The sequence below is a fragment of the Bos javanicus genome, chromosome 5 (assembly GCF_032452875.1).
Source record: "Bos javanicus breed banteng chromosome 5, ARS-OSU_banteng_1.0, whole genome shotgun sequence".
Classification (NCBI taxonomy): domain Eukaryota; kingdom Metazoa; phylum Chordata; class Mammalia; order Artiodactyla; family Bovidae; genus Bos; species Bos javanicus.
The window spans coordinates 108,132,531-108,155,898 of record NC_083872.1 but is presented as its reverse complement, the minus strand read 5'-3'; the positions used below and the strand labels follow the sequence as shown (position 1 = coordinate 108,155,898).

Genomic DNA, 23,368 nt, shown 5'->3' with positions numbered 1-23,368 from the left:
CTCGCGTGAGTGGCGCAAGCACACACCATTCAGAGTGTTAAGGAAAAGGGAAGAAAAACTGGGCTGACTCAGTTCAGAGCAAGGAATCCAGGGAAAGAAACTAAGAAGGGACCCAGCTGATTGCTGTCTTTTTTCCCGGAAGTGCTAGCACTCAGGAGCCCCTGGAGGTGGTCACGGCAGGGTCCCCGTGCCCAGCGACACTCGGACAGGCAGGAGGAAGCACGAGGGGTGTGCTGACCTCATAGCTCACGTGTCCTTTGCTTCCCCGCCTGCCTGAGAGACTCATGGCGTCCCGGGCCCAGTTGTCCACCAGCTTGTGCAGGTCGTCCGTGAACATGCCCTTCCTGCTGGACGTCACGGCAGGAGGCGGAGCCGGGGCGGCCTGGCTGCTCACGGCTCCCCCGACGGCGTTGGTGCTGCTGGTCCCTGAGGTCAGAAGAAGCAACAAGGCACGCCCGTTAGAAGGGACTTGGGTGGTGACTTCGGGAGAGGAGAGACCTCCCACGATGATGAAGGGCAAGCCCAGGACGGGGGGATGAGCCAGGGAGCCATGCAGAAGGGAGGTTTCAGGGTCTCAGGAGCCAAACGCTGCGTATAGCAGGGCCGGGGGAGGCTCTCCTCAGGAGCTGCCGGGAGGGAGGAGGGCCGGGGCCTCGCTCCGCCCATCCCCACGGTGTTGGGAGCGCGGACACTTGGTGCTGGGCCTGTGCCCAGCGCCCGCTGAGGAGAGCTGTGTGCTGTAGCCACCAAGCCTGGCTGCTCTGAATGCTGCAGGACAGGGCAAGAGCCGAGGGCCCCCTGAGCATGGGCAGGGTCCCCGCGGGAGCCGAAGCACTGCGAGCACAGGCCTGAGGAGAGCTGGGCTCCCAAGCCGCGGGGGAACGGGGTCCGGGACGCGCTCAGCCGTTCTTCCACAGAGACGGAGATGAGAGAACGCGTGCTCTGTTCAGAAAGCTTCTTCACCTGGGCCCATAAACATGAATGCAAACATCAACTTGGGAGAGTGAAGGCTCAGCCTCTCCCAACTCCCTGTGAGGAAAGCACGAGGAGGTCTCTGTGCTGCGCCCAAGCCTCTTGGCTCCAGGAAGACACGGCTGCACGGCGGCTGGCTTCTCCCCGCCCTGCCCCTCCCCAAAGAGCAGGCACTCTCTGTGCACCCAGGGAGGCAGGGGGTGCGGGGAGCAGAGGCTCTGGGGCTGTGATGAAGGGTCTCTATGGTTTCATGAGGAAGAAAGGAGTCTGTGTCCTGCCTGATTTCGGCTCTGCTGGAGGGCACACTGGCGATTATTCGAGAGGCAGGTTTGAGGGAAGAGGGAAAGAAGAGTCAGGGTCTTGTGTATTCCCCGCACCCCCACTTTCTTACCAGATCTCACATGTGCTGCAGAATAACTGTAAGCGGCCACTGTAAGGCATGAGCCAAGAGGACTCCAGATCCCCAGTCAAGGCCAGGGCTGAATGTCTACGTGCGGACACTGCCCGCTGTCACAGTCCAGCAGCGCCAGAAGCAACTCGCCCCCCACCCCCAAGGCCCCATGACGGGGGTGGCTCACCCGCCTGGGCTGGGCACCCAAGCCCGAGTGCGGGAGGAACAGCTGTCGTGAGGTGAGGCTGCCCAGCGCAGAGGTCCCGTGCTTCTCAGCACCCAGGCAACACGGCGGGCGGGGGCCGGGGCCGAGTTCCTTACAGGGCGGCACCCAGGAGGACAGTGGGACGCACAGGACACAGGCTTCCGGGACGGCAGCAGGGAAGCAGCGCAGGCGGGGACAGGGGTGGGGGTGGGTGTCAGCGCATGCACGAGGACCGTCTCGCCCCCCGCCCCCCATGTGCGTGACCACGGCGGTGTGAGCTTGGTGGCGAGTGAGACGATGAGGACGACACAGAGGTCACAAGTGAGCAGAGCTGTCAGCAGCCACGGAGGGGAGCGCAGCTGCCACAGGCCGGCTCAGCTGGGTGCCGAGGCCCCTCGACACTGGGTGCAGCGTGGACACCGGGGGAGCGCCAGCCACACAGGCCACCTTCTCATCCTGGCTTCTGCAAACCGCCTTCCCACAGGAGGGTGACACACACCCCCCAGCTTTCCAAGCAGAAATTAACTCTAGGAAAAGCTGGCTTGGCTACTAAACCCAGGAGAATGGGGGTGCACGTGGTTGGTGGCAGCAGGAAAGCGGTGACGAAACCAGCAGAGCAGGTGTTTCTGAGACACGGCCAGCCTTCAGAGGACACTCACTGTCCTTTAAACCCTTCTCAGTTCTGCTCAAAAATTCTAAAAGCAGTGAGTGCATGCTTTCTCACCAAAAATGTTCTCCTGCCATATAGTCAGCCCCCCACCCCTGCCCCGTTCTAGTAATAAGAGCCCACTATGAGCCACGCTTACTGCCCGCCTCCCAAGCACCGTTTTCTGGAAGAGCCCCTTGGCGGCAGCTGCCATTGTCTGCACCATCTACACAGCTGGCTGACTCCTCAGGGGGCGCGAGGCAGCCCCACTCGCCCTACACACACCCGCGGGCGCCCCCACCCACAGCTGTCACAGAGCCGGGTGTGGGCTGTCACCGAGAGCATGGACTGTGAGGGGACTTGGAATCTGGAAGGAGAGCCAGTGGCAACCACTGAGTGTGTTGAAGACGACACCAGAAAAGGGTGCAGGGCTGGGGTCCAGGAGTCGAGAGGCTGCGGGGCACAAAGAGCTCAGGGCGACAGGCTTCACAGTCAGGGACCAGAAGTAACAGAAAGAAAGGATAATTACTACAGAGCTGGTTGCAAGGGCAGACTTTTTTCACCATCTTCCCTGAAGCACAAAGAGAGAGCAGTGTGTTAAAGATTAGGAAACAGAAGTATAAATAATTAGACTCTCCAAACAGCACACCAGGGCCCAGCAGGAGAGAGGGAGAGGAGAGGGCCTGGGCTGCGCGGGGGCCCCTCCCGGCCCACGGCCCCACCCCACGCTGTCTGGAGGAGCGAGCCCCACACCAGGCTTCTGGGGCTCTGGCCTCACTGCTGGAACCTCGAATACCCAGGCAGTCTCTCCACGCCCTGGCCCCCTCCTGCTTCTCCTGCTGGGCTGTTAGGACGCACTGCATTAAATGCATTCGCAATTCCACCACAGGAGGCTGAAAGGTGGCACCATCATTACAGTTCTCATTTAAACTGGCTAACACACTATTTCCAAACCCTAGACATACATACTAACCCCTTCCCCCCTAGAAAAATCTTTTAAAAGTATGTGGAAAACGAGCAACTTTCAAACAAAAATAAAGCATGAAGCCAAGCCGTGCTTCCAAACCATTATCTGTTTTGAGCACAGAGTGAAGCACCCCAGACTAGTTAAGACCCCAACACCCGAGAGCCCAATATCTCTGTCCATATTTGCTCTTTCAACTTTTTTTTCTTTTTGGCCACACCACACTGCTTTTGGGCCTTTAGTTCCCCGACAGGGACTGAACCAGGGCTCGGCAGTCCTAAACCACTGGGTTTATTTGCTTTAAATCTGCATCTTGCGATCTGCTCACAAAGGCTTACATGATGGACACTGACGTGCCTTCAACGGAGGCAGGATCTCTCATTCATCTGAACGACACTGTAACACCACCTACCTTTCCAAGTGCGATGGGAATGTTCTGAGCTAACCGAAGAGGTGCCTGTCACACAATACTTCCCTCACAAAAATGCCCTGGTCTTCCTCCTTCCCTCTGAGACACTACAGGCCACATAACACCGGACTGACACCTCCAAACACTTGTCCCCTGCTGTTACTGTCCCTTCAGTCATCTAACTGGACACAGGACTTCAAGTGCTGACTTAAGTGCCGAGGAGCTAACACTGTTGGTCAGCCTAGCCTAGCCAGGCCCTGACAGCTCAGCTGGTAAAGAATCTGCCTGCAATGCAGGAGACCCCGGTTTGATTCCTGGGTCCAGAAGATCCCCTGGAGAAGGAACAGGCTACCCACTTCAGTATTCTTTGGCTTCCCTTGTGGCTCAGCTGGTAAAGAATCCGTCTGCAATGCAGGAGACCTGGGTTCCATCCCTGGGTTGGGAAGATCCTCTGGAGAAGGGAAAGGCTACCGACTCCAGTATTCTGGCTGGAGAATTCCATGGACTGTGTATAGTCCATGGGGTCACAAACTGTTGGACACGACTGAGTGACTTTCACTCACCCACTAAGGCTTGCCAGGAAAGCCGTTGCCCTACCAAGCGGGGAAGGCCTTCCACCTCCCTCTGGGCTACACAGCCCTGGACTAGTGTTGTATGAGGCCCAAGGACCTCTGAACCACACTCAAGAGACGACGACAGTCCGAGCACATGCACTTAAAAAGTATGTCAACAGCCACATCAGAAGTTTGAGGCCTTAACAGAGAAGATCTTTTAAGCTCTAACAAAGGTTTTTTACTTAAACCTCAGTTTTGTTTTTAAAATTCTCATTTCAACATATGCTTATCAACTACTGGAACGTGCCAGGCTGATTAGAGAGAAAAGACGTGTGCTTCCCTGGGCTCCTGCCTCGTGCCTGTGATCTCACCGGGTCTGTGCAGGACCACCCACACTCCACATGCAGGGAGGTGGGCTGGAGAGGCAGGAGCCTTGTTTTGGGGAAGAAAGCTGAGAAGTCCCAGAGATTTTGTTAAAAAGCCCATCTTGGCTTGCAGGTGCTGGCCCTCGGTCTTAGTGAGCTTAATTTATAAGACGAACTACACCGAAACCCTCTTTGAAACCCTCAGAGGGCAGTGGTGGTGAAAACATCCAGGGAAGAGATTCCAGCATCTTTACAATTGATAGGTGGTTATGCTTAACTGAGATTACGAAAACAAAAACAAAAACAAAAACAAAAAAAACAACTTTCAATCTACTCTGAAAAATAATACAAAAACAGGGGTTCAGTTCTCCCTGCAGCGGCGGTCAGGAAGCTTGCTGTGACTCCTAATGCCAGAGCAAGGGGTAGCACTATGCATGGCTGGGCGCCCAGACATCACTATGCTGAACGACCCAGCAGTCCCTTGCCCTGGACACCGTGCTGCCCTCTGGCACAGGCTGAGGAAGAGGCAGTTCTACCAGAAAATTCATTTTGAAGTTTACAGAAACCTATGATCAGATCTCCATCTTCTATCGTAATTAACAGAGGCCCAAACTTCTGAGGGCGACACTAGCTCAGCCAAGCCACCGCAGAGACGATGCACAGACACAGATGAGGGTGGACTGCGTGAGACAAGACCCGCGGCAGACACAGGGGCGAGGAAGAGTAAAGGTGTTACACACAAAGAGCCAAGCAGGGCGTACTCAGAAATCGCGTCCTCCTGCCGCCAGCTTTGAACGTCACCTGCTCGGACGCACAGTTAAACTTGGCACAGCCTGTGAGAGGGGAAGAACGGGGAGAACAGGGAGAGAAGAGACAGAACACAGCTACGAGACGTTAGAACCCGAGCTGAGAGCCAGATGTACTAGGACGGCACACAGAGGGACGAGCCTGCAGGACAGGCCTGCGCGCCAGAGGCAGGGGTCAGGTCTGTCCCCCACCAGCCCAGACTGCGCCACCCACCAGCACGCTCAGAGACAGGCTAATCTCTAACCTTCGCAAAGCTGCAGCAAAGGCACCTCCGTTTGCCATCTAGATTCCCCTCATTCTTTTCCACCCAGATGCCCAACAGCTTTTAAGTTTTGTCTAATGTTACTAAAAGGTCTTTCCTCTACAGGAATGTTCTGAGTGATCACTTTATTAAACCTCTGTTTATTAAACGACCTATACTTGGGAAGTAGATTAAAGGTAGCAACTTGAATTTTAGGGCTATTCACTTTAGTATGTCTCTCTCACACTTAGAAATTATTAAAGTCTACATTGGCTGAACAAATGCATTAACTTTCAGAAAGGGCTAAAACACCTAAGAATCTGGTTTCAGGAAACCCTAGTCCAGTATTAAACCATAAGTTCCAAATCCCAAAGGAGTCCTGCACCACACTGAGGCGTCACAGGGCTACTTTCTGCTGTAATCCCTTGAAGAAAACCTACTTCCACCAGAAGGGAGCAGTGATCCCACCCAAGCGAGTTGCTACCCACCCCCCTCTGCAGCCCAAAGAACCATGTAGGCAGCAGGTTCCAGGTCAGCTGCTCCCCCAAGCCACCCGCCTGCCCCAGGCTTCTGCCCTGCGTGTGGCTGTGTCTGCATTTCAAGGCTCCCGGAGGATGGTGGCTGCCCGTGGCTCTCACCTTGACCTGGCGCAGAAAGGCTTGGTACTGAAATGGCACCATCGCTGGTAAAGGCCGAGTACAGGTTGTCACTGGAAGGAGATGGCTTCACAGGCTGTAACAGCTGGTTGGGCCCTGTCTCCGGGACGCTGCCAGGAGCGGGGAGGGTCTGCTGAGGGTGCAAGACTGAAGCTGCACTCTGGCCAGACAGGGTACCTGTCAGAAGACACAGTGGTGTGAGGCAGGGCACAGCTCTCCCCCTGCCCTGGACAGTACTGTCTGCTGTTTGTCCCACCAAGGGAGTGATAACAGGTCAGAAGCTACAGACCAAAGGGCAAAAGCCTCTGGACGGGATGGGGAGTAAGAGATGAAGGAGAGGCAACAGGGCTGCAGGACCCCGTCCCTGAAGCTGCTGAGCTGCAGATAACCCGGGGGACTCAGGAGTCCAAGCTGGGTAAGATGACAGCACGTGCAGGAGACAAGGGAATGCCACTGCGTGACCTCAGCCCTGCCTTTTACCCTCTCATAGCTGAGAGTGGTCCACAGACAGTCTCTCCTTAGTCCTTCTGGTCCATGTGTCAATCAAGTACAAAGAGGTGTCAAAAAATGATACAGGGATTATAGAGTAATGCATATTTAGAGTTATTTTTGATAGGCAGCTTTCACTCATTAGCCAGGTGTCCTGAAGTGGACACCTGGCTACTCCTTAGTATAATTAGTGGAACAGAAGTACACTCCAAAAGAAGGCTGAAATTGGGATCAGAATCTAAATTAGCTGCTGTGACTTATGATCTCACATCTCATAATGAATTGGCTCTAACATCCCAGAGAAAAGGTTTGGGCCCCTGAAAACTTGCAGAGAATGGGAAGCTATTAGGCCTGCAAGTGCTGTCCAATACAGTTAACATGAGAACTGAAGAGCAAGTGCCAAGTGTACTGGAGTATAAGTATGTAAGTGTGTTACAGCTGCTTTTACTTACAACTAGTTATCTAACATTACCATAACTTCACCGAAGGGGAAAAACTCTACATAATAGAGAAAAAACAGGCAAACCACAAAAATAAGAGATTATGATTTAACTATTTTTTTGACTATAAATACTAGCATGTTCTTTATTCCCATACAGCTAAATAAAACAAAACTTTAATCAAGGACATTATCACATGACATACCCAAACACCTATATGAAATTTACATTCATCCCAATTGTGATTATGACCACTCCACTCATTAAAAAGAGAGAACTGACCTGGACTTTACTAAAGAGAAAACAGTGTGTTTTCTTCCAGCTGCCTAGGAGTTTGGGGACATGTGAGTTCTATGAGTCAAGAACAACTACACATGAAGGAAACCACCAGACAGCAATACAGGCAACACAGGAAAAGGCCACAGTACTACCCTGTCTTCCAGGCTCAAAAAGAGGTTCTATAAACATGGGGAGTGAAGGCAAGGAAGTGAGACTATAGGAAAGTCAAACTCCTTCACAATTAATTCAACTCAAGTAGCCAATATTCAACAGCTTCTACACACAGATGGAGACAGAAACACAAGACAGGACGGCCACGGCTGACCTGGTCCAGGGCTTTTATTCCCCAAAGAGCTGCTGCGACTGGACTTGCTCCCTTTGCTTTTGGTGGGTCGCCTCCTCCTCCCTGCAAGGGGGGCTGCTGGGGGAATGATGACAGCAGGAGGAACCTTGCCCAGTTTGGTGTATAAAGACTCGATTTCGTGCTTCTGGCGACTCTGCAGGTCCTGAATCTCTTTAAGATGTCTACAAAAGATAACCAAACAATTAAAAAATAGAATAACCACCTCTGTTCCAAAAAGAATTAACATGATTTCACCTTCACGCACAGGTTTACTTACTAATGAATCTGTCCCTCAAATGCACTTAATCTAACTTCTACCAGCTTGAGATTCTCGTCTGTCAGCTCTTCTTGCCGGCCTCTACCACCCAAGCCAATTCCAAAAAGCTCCTAAGTGAAGTGAAGTCACTCAGTCGTGTCCGACTCTTTGCAACCCCATGGACTGTAGCCCACCAGGCTCCTCCATCCATGGAATTTTCTAGGCAGGAGTACTGAAGTGGGTTGCCATTTCCTTCTCCAGAAAAAGCTACTAGCCAACCACAAATGGCTGATGATGTTCCAGAAGGATTTCCTGACTTTGAGGCTCTACACAGGATACTGAACTGGCAACTCAAATCCAGTTTGTCAACTGTGACCAAGAAAACCTGTTCAAGTATTCTACACCCCAGTGCCATTACCAGATTCATTCAGTAGGCTAAGAAATGGTCAAGATTAGGTTAATAACGCTGAAGTGCTAGTGTTAAAAACCACATGTAGCAGTCATGCACAGGTGCTGAGGCAGTTCTGTAACTAGGGATGCCCTGAGTCCTTCCAAGAACTACATCCAGAGGCCCCGCTCCTGTGTCACCTCTCCAGCACCAGGAACTGGGTCCTCACACAGCTCTGCCGCCACCCTCATGGGAGAAACACACTCACTTTTCCCGTAATCGGCGAAGCTCTAACTTTAAGTCCTCGTCTTCAATGTCTGACTCATTGTCGCTGCTCATGTAGGAGGAGTTGAAAGAATTGCTGAGGCTCTGACTGAGGCTCTGGGCAGGAAGGCTCTTGGAGCTCAGCTGCGGAGGGGAGTGAGGGCTCCCTGAGCCAGCATCCACGTCCCGGCTGAGGAAGGCAGCCTCCAGGTCGGAAGACGGCCCGTTCAGATGCGAAGGCTCAGACAGTTCGGGTTTCTCTTTCTTTGGCGTCACGGTGGGAGGAATGTCGTGTTCCGAGTCCATGAAAGGAGAGACCACTGGCTCCTCTCCCTTCACCTCAGCCATCTTATCTTCAGTTCTGGACACAGAGAAGCGACCCACTCTGCTCGCTGTGGTGGTCACCTGAAAACGGCCCACCTTGCTAGGCTGCCCAGCTTCTGAGGCAGGTGGCTGGTGGGCGCTGTCAGGCATGTCTGCAGAGGCGCCCCGGACGGCCAGCCCGTTGGGCTCTGCTTTCACCACGGTGCTCTCGGGGCTGCTGCTTGACAGCACCGAGGACTCTGACGTGCTGGATGCGAAGTGGACAGACTTGGCATCCTCCGACTTACTTTTACCCTCCTTCTGGGGGTCATCCATTGCAACTGAGACCTGACACAATAGACCAAAGTGAGACTAAAGAACTCCCAGACACTCCATTTTCACAACGGATGATAAAACAGTGAAGCACTTCAAGTCCCAGTCTGAGTAGGCTGATCATTTGTTTACACAGGCCCTCCACCTCAGACTGCGAAAACAGAAGGAACCGCACTGCAGAGCATGACACGTCTGCACTGAGATGTGCAGTCAGATGCCCATTCTGAGCAGCTGGCTAAGCCAAGCAAATTCGCTACTTCCATTATCTCCTGTTGTGCACAGGACTCAGATCACATCTTATTAAAATATAAATAACAACAGGTCACAGAATATTGACGATTGCTTGTAAACAAGAGAAACTACAAAGATTACATCCAATAAATGTTAAATGACAGCTAAGCTTCAAGAAATAGGACAACTAGCTAGCGCTAAAGGAAGGATCCAGATTCCTGTGCTAGTTCAACAATGTATTAGAAATACAGTCAGTGAAGCCGCAAACTCCGAGAACACTTTACAAATAAGAAGAATGTGATCCAATACCCCCAGCTTCAAGTGCTATCCTGAGAATAGCTAGAAAGTAGCTAAGAAAACAGAAAAAGATTTTTTAATCCCAAAGCATCTTTATCTCATACTCTTTTTTTTTTTTTTTAACTTTACAATATTGTATTGGTTTTGCCATATCCCTATCACTAACCCAGAAAATATTCACTTGTTTCCCAACTGGGAAAATATAATTACATGGTGTCATTTGATGCTGACTCAGTATTTTCACTATGGAAATCAAACTTAAGTTATCCTAAACATGAAAACTTTTTTATACAAAGATGTTTACTGTTACTTATTAAAAAATTAGAAACTGCCTAATGACTGACAATAGGAGAATGGCTAGGTAACCCTACCCCTAAATGGGAAAAGCTACAGAGAGCTATCAGAAAAGAAGCAGGGTCAATGTCAGGTCCACACATGCACAGAGCAAAAGGAAAAGAGGAGGATGGGCAGGGAGGACAACTGTCCACTGCTTCTCTAAGTATTCTTCAGAGTACTTCAGAATACCACTCTGAGTATTCTTCATTTTCCTGAATGAGCATGTGTTATTTTAAGAGAGGAAAATGATAAACAGCTCTAAAGTGCTCCTAAAAAAGACATATCATTGATGGCAATTAGGTCCCCAAAGACAGATGTAAGTTTCTTATATACACACTCCCACCCCGGAATCGGAAATCCCTTATCATACATACACCACCACTCACCATATCGGGGATCGATCCTTCGTTACACACACACTACCCCTTAAAAGCGAGAGTCTCACCTGAAATCGCCCCATCTTCAGAACACCAGCTGTGGAAGTGGGCGCAAGGACAGGAGCTTCTGTGACTTGAGAGACTGAAAGAACTACACCGAGGAGGAAGAGAACGAATGTCAGCATCTTTTTAGCAGCTTCCTTTCCCTAGCCAGAAGCAGAGTCAACAGAAACTGCGCATTCCAAGAAGAAACTCGTTAGAGGAGAGGAACACTTCCTTTTGTCTGTCCCCCTTCGCTGCGCCCAAAAGGGGAAACGGTTACTGCTCACCTTCCTACCAGACACCTTCTGTGTAAAGATTACATCGCTGTGAAACCCTCTGTCTCCCCTGTATACCATACAGAGGACAGCACACCACGTGGAGGAATAAAAGCCACACAGCAGCAACGCGGCTTCCTGGCTTAGCTCACACGAGAAGAGATACTAAGGCTGACAGGCAGGGACACTATAGCTCTGCCCTGTAACTCAAAGATCATGAGATTCTGTTGAGGACACTAAAGACCCATTTTAAATGGGAACTAGCTATAGCAGACTTTTATAGCAGCAAATGCTCTAATATGTATATTCTTATATTAAAAATCTGTACAGTAAATTAAGAATGGGAGTACTGAATCACTGCCATTTAAAACTCTGACAGACATGAACTGATCTCCAAAAAGGCTATATATATATACACCAAGTCTCCAGTGGCTATTAACTTACGAATTTACCAAGGACAGGGGAAAAATACGACGACTTGTAGTTTTATTCTACTGTTCTGTTTCATAAAGGAAGTTAAATATTTTCACGTCTATGTTTGTGTTTTTTTCCCCCGTTATCTTTTTTTAAATTTTGGTCTATGCCAAATTTACAGAAATTCTTTATACTGGCAAAACAAAGTCCTTTTTGTGACAGGCATATACAACACACACATTTCCCAGGTTTTCATTTATCTTTATCTTTGGACGTAACAGTACTTTTCCCCCATGCAGAAATTGAAAATCTATTAATGCTTCTGGGCTGGGTATTAAATGTAATAACAACATCTTTCTCTGTATCAGGGAGTAACAAACTATGATCTGTGAACCAAATCTAGCCCACAGATTGTTTTTATAAATAAATTTTATTGGAACATAGCTCATTCATTTATTATCTATTACTTCTGTGGAGCTACAATAGGTTAGATATTTGAGTAGTTGTGACAGAGACTGGATGGCCAGCAACACCTGAAGCATTTCCTCTCTGGCCTCTTACAGAACAAGTTTGTCAACTCTGCTCTAGATAGTTGGGAAAAAAAAGATCCCTTTTGTTTTCTTACAGTTCTGCTTTATGGCAGCATTTTCCATCTCTGTTCCACTCTGAATTTATTTTGGCCTAGGCTAGTGATACATCTTTACTTTTTTCCAGATGGCTGTCCAGTTGTCCAAACTACTTAGTGAAATACCCCATCTGTCTCATTGACTTAAAGGCCACCCTTTTCATATTCTACATTCCATTTTAGTTTGTCCATTTCTAGACTTTCTAATCTATTCCACTGATTTTCAAGTCACTTCTTTCAAAATAAGAGCCAATTCATAGTGTGACTGTCTTGAAAATAATTTAATTTAGAAAGGTCTTAAGTGAAACTTAGCACTTTTAAGGAAGACAGGAAGTAGTAAGAGCATTCAGGCAATCTTACTAATAGTTATACAGGGAATTATACTTATGGCAGGTGATGTTGAGGAGGATGGTTATCTGGGAAAAGGCAACAACAAAAAAAGTGTCAAATTTCCCATGTTCGGTGGGACTGATGGTGAAAAGAGATTTACAACAAAACTTTATAACAACAATAGTTGATATGAACCTACAACTAACATCATGATAAAAGCTGTAATAAAACATTTAAGCTGTTGGTATGGATAATTTTTACAGAATTAAATTTTTTTTGGAAATGTGTCTTTTAAAAACAGATTATTTTATAGACATGCCAATTCTAAACAATTCAGAAATAGACAAATAATGTTTAAAACTGAGAATCTGAACTCTTACATGTGCATTTTCACCATCCATGCTGTTCAAGCTTCTATATTTCTATACATCTCAAAAGCTAAGAGGCTGTGAATAAATTAACTTTTATCAATATGCTTGAATTTCCTTGCTATGTTTTAGCAAGGATCTGGCCTAGCTAAAAACAGAGTTTTATGCTAAGAAACTATCATTATCCCCTAGGAAGCCACCACTCAAAAAGAAGTAAAAACCTCATGACCCTACTGCTCTAGATGTTAGTATCAGTTCTTGTCAATCAGGAAATACGTAAGAATGTCCTCTGACAGTCTCAAGGACACCTGCAAACTCTCAAGAACGTGTACCTCCCCCCATCAACTACAGGAAGGCCTGGCGTGGGAACAGAGAGGAAGAAGGGTGCTCTCACCATCCTTCGGAAGTTGGGCTCCGGTCTCCACAACTGCTGTTGGAGCCACCACAGACACGGGCTGCAAGACACACACAGACACCACCACGGCTTTAGCGTCAGAGGCTCAGTAAGAGGGTCTCTTCCCTGCTGCCTTTCCACTGGCCAGAAAGACAGGATGTGTGAAGAAACGCTTTTGTCTAAGGTGATTTTTTTTAATAACCTAAAAACTAGTCTGATATAAAGAAAGACAGATAGTAACCTAAAAACTAGTCTGATATAAAGAAAGATGGATGTTTCAGAGATTTTTAAAAGAAATTTTGAGTCTTAACCTTTCCAAATCCCTTTCTTAATTTTTCTCATGGAATGCTTAAACGTGGATATTCACAGAAAGGTAACTTAAATCAGAACATTATTTTGTCACAAGCCTAAAAGGAAGACGTTAAGACTTCAAACTTAAAAGTGTGGCCTCCTCCCAGGCATAAACACGGAATCCACAGGGCTGGTCTGTGGGAGAGGTCTAACTACAGGGAAGATGAGAAAATCAAAACCAATGTCTTGCTCGGTTATGCTACTAGGTCAGTGTTACTGCTTCATTAACCATCTCATTTCTGTTGACTGGAGCAAAAGCAAAGACTCCACTTCGGTGCTAAAGGTATTCAAAGTGGTCAAGGTCACAGCTTACATCCCAGGAACATAACACATGAGGGTTATGGGGAGATTTTATCAAGGTCATCAGAACTCACTCCAACGGCAGACGTCAGCATGCCACTCTCGGGACTGAGGGTTCTTCTCAGCTGAGCGTCCAGGTCTCCCAGGGGCTGCGGGGGCTGAAGGACACAGCATGGTGAGCACAGCCTTGGGCACGGCCAGTGCCAACGCACACGGGACACACTGCTTCCTGCTCAGACCACATGGCATGTCCTTCTCTGCTCACTCAGTACTAAACCCAATAATCTACACTCATCTTAGCTTTCCTGCTTGAATGATTCACCAAGCTCTCTAAACAGTATCATCAAGTTCTCAAGATACACAAAAACCCAGTTACATTTATGTTTTTACAGTTTTGAGGTCTTCTTTCTTATATCTGTCCTCTCCATAAAAATATATTCTGAAACATGTACAAGGTTGACTGGCAGATTAGCCGTATTGTTCCCCATTTTCTTCTTCAGTTTGGTCTTCTTCCTGAGGACCTGTCCTTGTGAATAACAGTAGGTATTAGCACACCGTCACTGCCTTGGCTTCTATCAACCGTGCGTCTCTCTAGCCTTCCTCTGCTTAGCCTCACTCCCAAAGGTCTAATTTGCAGTTTCTCATTTCACATTTTGGGCCTTCTGAGGAACTGGAATACATGTTTTTAATGAGAAAGTAAGTTCAAGACTTTCACATTCTTTTCCAAAGTTTAGCAGCTGATGGAGTGGGTTCTCTATTGGAGTTATTACTTTATTTAGCAAGTTGCTTAAATTATGGTTTTACTGTGTATCTGGGATCAATTTCCCATGTTTTTTCTTACATCTTATTCTAAAGTTAAGTCCCTAATTTATTTTCACTGTTTACTAGCTTGTCCTGTGTCACAAGCTCTTACATAGCTACAATGGGATCATGCCCAGTACTTTATAGGAATTTGACTCATGTGTGGTATTGGGGGTAGACTGGGAAAGGCCATATTAATTCACAGACTGTAGGTGATTCTGACCCCGAGTGAGCAGAACGGGTGTGAGATGGGATCTCATTATTATGTCACTGGTTTCACTTGTCTCTGAGCAATCTCATGTTAGCTGAGCTCTGCTGGGTTTTGGATTTTAAGATTAATACCTGTTTTTCATAACCATGACCCTCTCATACCCAATTACGTACTTCATTAGGAGGTCACTGAGAGAAATGTCAAACATTCAAGAAAAAAAAGGCCGTTATCAGTTATCAGGGTGGCACCCTTTTCTTAGGAACTTTCACCATTAATTTTGATTACATAAAAATTTTTCACTTGCACAATGGTGTAATCTTTCAGTATTCTACAAAAGTATGAATGACAAAGCAGTTATATCTTTTGTCAAAATGTCACGTTTGCTATCATTTCCATAAGATATGAAAAAATATTAACAGTAAATGATTTCTAGATGATTTGCTTCTGACTTTAAGTAGGGCCTATATCATCAGCTACGGTGTTTTAAAAGCAAGTTGTTACTAAGTTAAAACCAAACAGGAGCCAGAGGCAAGATCCTGCAGTGGAGAACTGCAATAAGCTTTGAGAAAGAAAGGAGGCACAAACAGAAATTTGCCAAGTTGCAGGGCACCTGAGTTAGTGAAGGTCCTGGAAAAGGTGGCAGCTGCTCGCTGGGTGGAGTACCAGCTGGAAGTTCAGTGCCCATGGGCAGCACCTACAGACAATGAAGGGAAATTCAAGTCCGTGAGATGCTGAGCAGAGACAGCATACAGAGAGCAAACCGACTAATTCAAATGCAGAAGCGTAGGAACAGGACGCATCTGGTTAAGGGAACTCTGTTGCCTTGGTTACACTCTGGTATCTATCGTAAATAAAGGACATTATAACCGTGGCACTCTTAGAAGGGTTACCATGATATACCAATACAACGAACAGAACTTAGTAAAAGGCTGTTCCCGAGAGAAAGCAGAGCAGATGAAGGCTGTTGAACATGAGGCACAGGCCAGGCCCTCGCAAGCCTGTCTGGCACAGTGTCATCAGGCTGTCTGAGGGCACAGCACAGTTCAGAAATAACTATGGGGCAGGTCTGATAGCAAAAGGCATCAGAAATCTAATGCTATCAAGTCATCTGTATGCTGTCTGAGTGAAGCCACTGTACTACCCCTCTGTACAAGGGATCTCACGCCGAAGGCAAGGCAGAAAGAGGGGGAAGCACACAACAGGGGAAACACAGCCTTGTTATCTGGAGAAGAGCAGAGACTTAAGATGGCAGAATGAGAGGAAGGCTCCACAGCAGAACCAGCAAACACATTCTAGTAATCGTATCCTTAACGTTAGATTCACTTCTCCTTCCATCAAATTTACCACCAACTTCCAACTTTTTATAAACTCCAAATTGTGTGTCTATGGAATCTGAGCAAAGCAGAAAGCCTGCTTCATCCTCATGGAAACAAAGACTGTGAACTGCTGTGGCCAGGCACAGCTGCCTCAGGAGCACCCCACACCCTGTGGGGTACGGGCTTCTTCAGTCTCAGTCTGCACCAGTTCAGAAACAACGCCTGTATTTTACCTTCTATACATTCTTAGAAAATCTTATAGTTAACCCCCAATCCTGCCACATTTCAAAAGAGAAAAATCTCCAAGTTCAATGAACATGTATTCTAAAATCACCTTCAATTAATTTAATAAATATCTACTATAAGGAAGCCAAGCATCATTGTAACTATACTACAAGGCTGAACTGAAAAAGTGTACTTTAGGGTGGGGGATAGGGAAGAACAATATTTTCCCAACTATTTCAAAATAAGAATCTTACTGGAGGCTTAGTTAAAGGTGGCTTTGCTGGAGCAGTTTCAAGTTTCACTCCTGGCGCAGAGCTGACTGGGGTGGAAACTTGACCAGGAGTGACCGTTGGTATAACTGACAAGCCAGCTGCTCCTAAGGGCAGACTGGTTGGTGGCAAGCAAGTACTGGCAGTGGAAGTCAGAGGCTTGCTTGGTGCAACAGCAGTGGTTGGGAGGCCTGCTGTGACAGCGGTCTCTACAGTGAGCGAGGTCTCCAGAGAGACGGGGGCGTGTTGGGCTCCAGAAGAACTGTGCTCACTAAAGAGAGATCGCAGCTTTTCCTCCAAAGTCTTGATGTCGTCGATCCCGGGAGCTTTGGGTTGAGTGTCGGCGTCTATCTCGGGACAGTGAGTGTGGGGCTGGTTGGGGAGTGGAGCGGGCTGAGGCTGACTATGAACCAGGGTCTGTTGCACAGCAGGCACGCTGACAACAGGTTGTACCAGGGGTGGAATACTGGGTACCTGGGGCAGTAGAGGTGCTGACATGGGTCCTGCCTGGGAGAGTATGGGAGTAGAGGTTACGACTGATGGGAGGACCAAAGGGTGAGCCGCAGCAGTAGGCTGAGAAACAGCACTGGACACTCCTGCTCCAGGGGCGGGAGAGGACGAGGTGGCAGGAAGGGACAGAGCCAGGCCAGTGGTGCTACTATGGGCCGTCTTATCCAGTGCGTGGGCACTGACCAGCACTGTCTCTGCCAGAGCTGGGGCAGAGGTACTGCTGCTGAGAGCAAGGGACGGCAGTGCCGTGAGGCTAGGGCCCAGAGCGGCAGCGGGCACGGCTGTCAGCGTGGCCACCCCGGCCAAGCTGCCTACCGCGGGCTGAGACGGCACAGGTGGAAGCTGAGCAGCAGAGGCAACAGCGCTGCCCACAGCAGAGGCTGGTGTCAGGGATGCGGGTGCAGAGGGGAAAGTGCCTGCACTGGAGGCCCCGCTGCCAGGGGTGGGAGCCTGTGCCGCCTGGGGCGCTGGTAGTGCCGAGAGAACTGCAGGGATGGTGACGCTGGGGGCCACGCTGGAAGGTGCCAGGGACTCAGACACAGGGGGTACAGGGAGACCACTGGGAGGCATGACACCTGTTCCAGGGGCCACTGTCACCTCAGTCTGAATGACCGATGTGGTCACGTCACTAAGAGGGTGGCTCGGGGCAGGGGCTGACACCGAGGCTGCGGCTGCTGCGGCTGGGGCTCCAGGGGCACTGCTCAGGGTGGGAGGCACTGCTGGAAACACGGGGCCTGTCTGACCAAAGTGGGGAGGGGCCGTACTCGGCCCTTCTGCCATCCGAGCATGTCTAAGTTCAGAAAAGGCCTGCTGCAGACTAAGGGATGAGGCAGAGTGAGACAAGTTCATTCCAGGGCCAGCAGATGTGGAAGCAGCAACTGCAAAGGAAAAGGAAAACTCAGACTCAGTTCGTTGTAAAAAGCCAGTTCAGAAGGGTGCCCTCACCTATCCTTGGGAATCTTAACAGTGCCACACACCCAAAAGGTACATGAACCCTCCTGAGCAGGTGTCAGCATGTGACAGGGGAGCTCAAGCAGAGTAGGTCATCTTGTATGAATATGTACTTCTGAAGGGACACGGAGGGACCGCAAGCTGTCCATGGTAGTAGGCATGGAGACATACATGGTGCTGAACCCACTCGGCTTCGGTCATACAGGCTATGTCTAGTGTGGCCTCCTTCCATGCCCATTTGCTTACATCCACTCTGTTCATCATCTATTTCCCTTCTCCATATGTTTATCTGTTGGTTAGTCAATTTTCTACTCCTCTCTACTGTCTATGTCGTCATTTGACCAAGCTTCCAATCTAGGAGGGAGAGACATGGGATTTATACACGTATGTGGGATAAACAATTTCTTACCCGTATCTGAAATTTCAGTGAAAAGTTTTGATTCTCGTAATCGACTTTCTGGCACAGGACTTACTATAAACCGTCTTCCAGCAGAATGAACAACTTGAGTTAAAGAACTGGCAGGAACGCCTGCTTAAAAAGAAACAAACCACTTAACTGTGCTATTATTACATACACAGTCACCAACACAAAGCTTCAAAATTTCATCATTAGCACACACCTTCTTAGGTAAAAGGTTAGAATAAACAATAAAAAGAAAAGAAATTCACCTATCTGTTGTGGCAAGGAAGATGCAGGAATTGGTTGTTTGAACTCTCCTTCCAATTTCTACAACAAACAAAAGGGATTAAATGTGTTCTCTAACTCAATCTTAATGATCAAGCAAAGCAAATGGCCACATGCAAAGAGAATATAAATGCTGATCGTCGCAGTTACAGGTGTGATGTGGTATCACTGGACGCTCGCAAAGTGTCAGACTAGACGGCTCAGACTCCGCAAGGCAAATTCAGCATACTTTTACCATAAACAGAGCTTTACCATGGGAATGATGAACCTACTTGGGTGCCTGAGAAGCCATAGTCATCCTTGCCATGGAGACTCTCCAAGCTCTGGTCACCCTCTGGCTCCACGCTGACATCCTCACTGAGCATCTCGTCAGCTTTCTCAATGATCTCCCGCACTTGCTCCACAAACGCATCTCTCTCCAGTGCCAGAATAAAGTCATTGTTCACCTGTAAGAGGAACGCGGCGTCAACCTTCCGTACAGTGCTGGGGCTTTAGTCATCCCACCACCACTTCTGCCCATCTGTGTAACACCCATACTGGATTTGATTACTACATAAGTTGGTTCTTCAATACCTAGTTATACACGACCTAGAAAAAAACACCTCTAAATCACAGGTTTGGTGTGCCAGTTAAATTCACACTGAAATAAATACGTTACTGTCAAAACAATTCACAGAATACTGCACATGCGCCTACGGCAGTGGATATAAAGATCAAGGACATAGGAAAAGTCTGGAACTCCAGAGACGTACCATAATTGTGGCTATCTCCTCAGGGTTGTCACCATCTAAATCAAATTTGAATGTAACCATCTTCCGATTGTGAGTCTCTAACTGACATTCTACCACCCGATCTCCCTTATTTGAAACCTAAGAAGAAAAAAAGAAAGGTACTTCATATCTCAGAACACCACACTCAGCTCTGGGACTGAATGTGACAGGTAACACAGGCCAAGCACTGCCTCTTATACTATTAGCAAGGAATCCTGAAGAAAATATCAGCCTTTCAGCTACTTATATACTTATGGAGAAGGAAATGGCACCCCACCCCAGTATTCTTGCCTGGAGAATCCCATGGACAGATGAGCCTACTGGGCTACAGTCTATAGGGGTGCAAAGAGTTGGATACAACTGTAGCAACTTAGCATGCACTTGCATACATCTTTCACTAAAGGGTCTGGAAGAAACGTTAAGGTCTTTGTTCTACAAATAAAACCGTATTTTTTCCCTAAAAGATAAGACAGTGCCTTCTCATAGAAAGATCGAATGTAACAATATCATTTGGGTGATTAAAAAAAAAAAGATCCCAAACTTTCATCAATATACCCAAGCTTTATAAATATTTAAAAGTTATTAGTCAACTACATGAGGCCAGAAGTCAGCAACACTTACATTGAGAATTCTCAGTTTGGGGCGGGAAGGCTTCTCGTGACGAGAGCGGCTCCTTATAGACTTCCGATGCAGCCGCTTTGTGGTCCTGCCTTCGTGCCTCCCGCTGGACGAGGGGACATTCTCGTTGCCATCACTCAGGCCTGAAGCCACATCTGAATGTGCGCTGCAAAGACAATGTGCAGTTTATGGTGCAACGTCAACCTCCCTTCTATTCATCCTCCCACCAAGAGCGGAGAACTGCCCTTCACATTTCAACCTCCCTTCTATTCCATCCTCCCGCCAAGAGCGGAGAACTGCCCTTCATATTTCAACCTCCCTTCTACTCCATCCTCCCGCCAAGAGCGGAGAACTGCCCTTCACATTTCTACCTCCCTCCTATTCCATCCTCCCGCCAAGAGCGGAGAACTGCCCTTCACATACCTGTCTATAGAAGAGACCACCGCGGCTGGCTGGGCAGGCTGTGGCTGAGCCCCGGGAGCTGGCTCTGGAGGAGCCACCTGAGAGACGACCTGAGTGCTCTGTGAACAGAAAGGGAAATTCACACCTCGGCCATAAAGCAGTTTATTACTGACCATCCCCAACTAGCTAGTCTTTTTTTTCCTTATCCCTCCCCTAAGTCCTAAAAGCACTATAACTCTCAATTTCAGCATCTACAGACAGTCGTCTTAAAGTTGCGAAGGAAATTTCTAAAGCTAGTCTCTGGTACAGACTGCATGGTGTGTCATCAGCCAGAGGAGCGGCCAGGCAGCAAGAAACTACAACCTGCCATGCGCCAGCATCTCACCACAATGTGCAACCGGGCAGGCAGAGCAAATGCAGAAGACGCTCAGAGCTCTCTCGGAGGGGGCAGAAAGGGCCACTGGGAGCATAGCGGGGGAAGCTATTCTGGTGACTGCCCACGGCAGGAACTTGTGAAAGAAAGGGTTAAGAACGACGGCTAGAGGGCCAGCTAGAGAAGTGAAGTGCTAACAACCGTTATTCTTCTCAAGGCACACTCACTTCCCAACAGAACAGCCAGTGGCAACAAGGCCCCCACACTGGCATTTCATTCTGCTGTAAGAAAAAGTCATTCACAAGTTAGTTTGAAATAGTTTCCAAATGAATCCTAAGCCAGGGAACCTATGTTTCTCCTTTGTCATTTCTATCCCACTGTATGTATGCTTCAGATATAAACATGCAGGAACTCCATTTACCTCCAGAGCTGCTTGCTGGGAGGATGTGGTGGGGGCTTGTGCTAAGCTCACTGCCGGCTGGGACACCTGGACCTGTCCTCCTACACTGCCCACAGGAACCAAGAGACTGGATTCCACATAGGGCTGCACCATTGCAGGAAAGTAACCCGGGGCAGCCAGCGCCTCTGTCGGCATGGGAGGGGACAGGACTGCAGAAGGCAGGCACACAGAAGCTGCGCTGGAGGAGGGAGCAATGTTTGAGTCTCCTGGGTACTGCGATGGCAGTCGAGGTGGGAAGCCCTGTGACAGAAACGAGGAAGGGAAATTAGTGCAGGTTGGGTCATCAAATGAGCAAAACAGCAAGACATGCAAGGGAAAGAGAAAAAGAAAGGAAAGCACACAGCAAAGAAAGTAGCCCAATCTCTAATAATTTAAAGAAGATTTTCAAATGAAATGATTGATTTCGATTTAGAGGACAGGACAGTACCTAACTGAACTTTTAAACTGCTACTTTTTCCGAGATCATTTTAAATAGGAAGAATAAACATAATTCCTCCAAAAATAAACATAATTCCTCCTACTTTCCAGGCAGTCCAACATGAAAATGCAAAAACTCTTGAAGGTATCAGTCATGCCAGTCACATAACGACTTGCTAGTATTCTAAATCTAAACCCTGAAGGTTTCCATTGATACCATGTTGGCTACCCATCATTACTCCTCCCATAAAAAAACGCAGCCTGATACAACCTACTGTTGAGTCATACCGAGCTCTCAGCTCACAGTGAATGTGGAGAGAGCCATTTTTCTCTCAAGGAGGGGTCTTGGAAAAGATGCAAATGATTCAGACATCTCTACTGGGTCCTTTCTCAGATGTGGACTATTTTGGCATGTCTGGTTGAGAATAGCAACCTGTGTTATTGCTGGTTATTATGATATTCAGTTACTCGGTTTTTAAGTCCCTGATGTTCTGTCATTACGACCAAACCCTCTGGGGCCCTTCATCTGCCAGCCAGCACAATACCTGGTAGAGAATATCTCCAGGGGGAAGTGGCACCTCGGCAGTCTGTCCAAGGCTGGCGGGGATCCCCATGGACTGAACTGCTGGCTGCAGGAGCTGCGGGTGAGCCTGACTCGGCAGCTGGGTCACAGGCTGCAGGAGGGCAGGAAGCTGACTAGGGACCACAGTGGGTGCCCCGGGGACGGCCGCCGCCGCAGCAGATGAAGCCAAGGTGAGCAGAGGCTGACTAACGCCAGCTGCCATCGTGACCGGCAGGGGTGGGAAGCCTGGCTGAGCCACAGACACGTGAGGAGGAGCAGAGGGGAGCTGAGAGATGGGGGGCAGCTGAGAGACGGGGTACTGGGGCAGTAAAGAGGGTGGGAGTGGCTGTCCCACAGGAAGGAAGTGAGCACCAGCATGGACGGGAACGACTGAGGGCTGTGTTGCAACTGGGATCTGAGGTTCGCCTTGGAGAGTTGGTACTGGCTGGGAAACTGGAAGCTGGGAAGGTAAAGAAAAACAAAACAGACAGACTTAAAAAAAAAAAAAGCAAGGCTGCCAAAAGCAAGACTTGTTTATTAGCCAAAAAGAAAGAAAATTAAAACAAACACCAATCCCTGCATATATTAGTAGTAATAAGTTAACGTGCCAACAGGATGAGGGAGAGGCAGCTGCAGACGGGCGGCTGATGGACTGCTGCTGTTCTAAATCTGTGCTAGAAAATTCCACTCACACTTTACCATCAACAACAGAGAGCTCTTGCATAGGAAATGTCTTCTGCACATCCTGACTGAGGCATGTTTCACAAGCCATAATCCACTGGCACGTTTGCTGTCGCTAAACTTAACAACTGCTATTATAGTAATGGCTGAAATTCAAAGGACTTTCTCCCCAGTGGACTTATAGCTCATCCATATTGCTTCCACAGTTCTCATGTCCCACCCAGGCCTGTAAGAGTAGGTCTATGACCATATTCCACTAATTGCAGGATGTAACCATGCCTTTCCACATGGTCATTTTAACACTTATGAAATTAAGATATAACTTACAATTAATGGTGCGTCAGTTCTCAGTGTTACCTAAAATAACGGTGCATTTTACAACTGACAGAGTCTCAGATGTGACAAAATATGACAGGAACAATACATTGTATCAAAATACAAGCACAAGTCCCATCCTTAAAGTTGAAAAAAT

The 23,368-nt window shown here is 48.2% G+C and overlaps 1 protein-coding gene across 37 annotated transcripts in view; it reads right to left on the bottom strand.

Annotated features, from left to right (window-relative positions):
• Positions 1–23,368, bottom strand: part of WNK1 (WNK lysine deficient protein kinase 1) — a 130,452-nt gene that overhangs the window by 2,884 nt on the left and 104,200 nt on the right. For 8 of the 37 annotated variants that reach the window (XM_061418289.1, XM_061418291.1, XM_061418313.1 and 5 more), the window contains 20 exons: positions 22,199–22,675; positions 21,198–21,476; positions 20,425–20,522; positions 20,005–20,167; positions 19,366–19,482; positions 18,886–19,059; positions 18,598–18,655; positions 18,338–18,460; positions 16,453–17,855; positions 15,268–15,351; positions 13,720–13,803; positions 12,995–13,055; positions 10,615–10,697; positions 8,674–9,320; positions 7,744–7,943; positions 6,193–6,387; positions 5,247–5,339; positions 2,744–2,785; positions 1,251–1,277; positions 239–426 (listed from right to left, as the gene is read on the bottom strand). In XM_061418289.1, coding sequence (XP_061274273.1) covers positions 239–426; positions 1,251–1,277; positions 2,744–2,785; positions 5,247–5,339; positions 6,193–6,387; positions 7,744–7,943; positions 8,674–9,320; positions 10,615–10,697; positions 12,995–13,055; positions 13,720–13,803; positions 15,268–15,351; positions 16,453–17,855; positions 18,338–18,460; positions 18,598–18,655; positions 18,886–19,059; positions 19,366–19,482; positions 20,005–20,167; positions 20,425–20,522; positions 21,198–21,476; positions 22,199–22,675 — 4,596 coding nt within the window. Of the gene's footprint in view, positions 1–238; positions 427–1,250; positions 1,278–2,743; positions 2,786–5,246; positions 5,340–6,192; positions 6,388–7,743; positions 7,944–8,673; positions 9,321–10,614; positions 10,698–12,994; positions 13,197–13,235; positions 13,804–15,267; positions 15,352–16,452; positions 17,856–18,337; positions 18,461–18,597; positions 18,656–18,885; positions 19,060–19,365; positions 19,483–20,004; positions 20,168–20,424; positions 20,523–21,197; positions 21,477–22,198; positions 22,676–23,368 lie in introns of those variants that run through there. The other 29 variants (XM_061418312.1, XM_061418322.1, XM_061418323.1 and 26 more) reach the window with 21 other exon arrangements.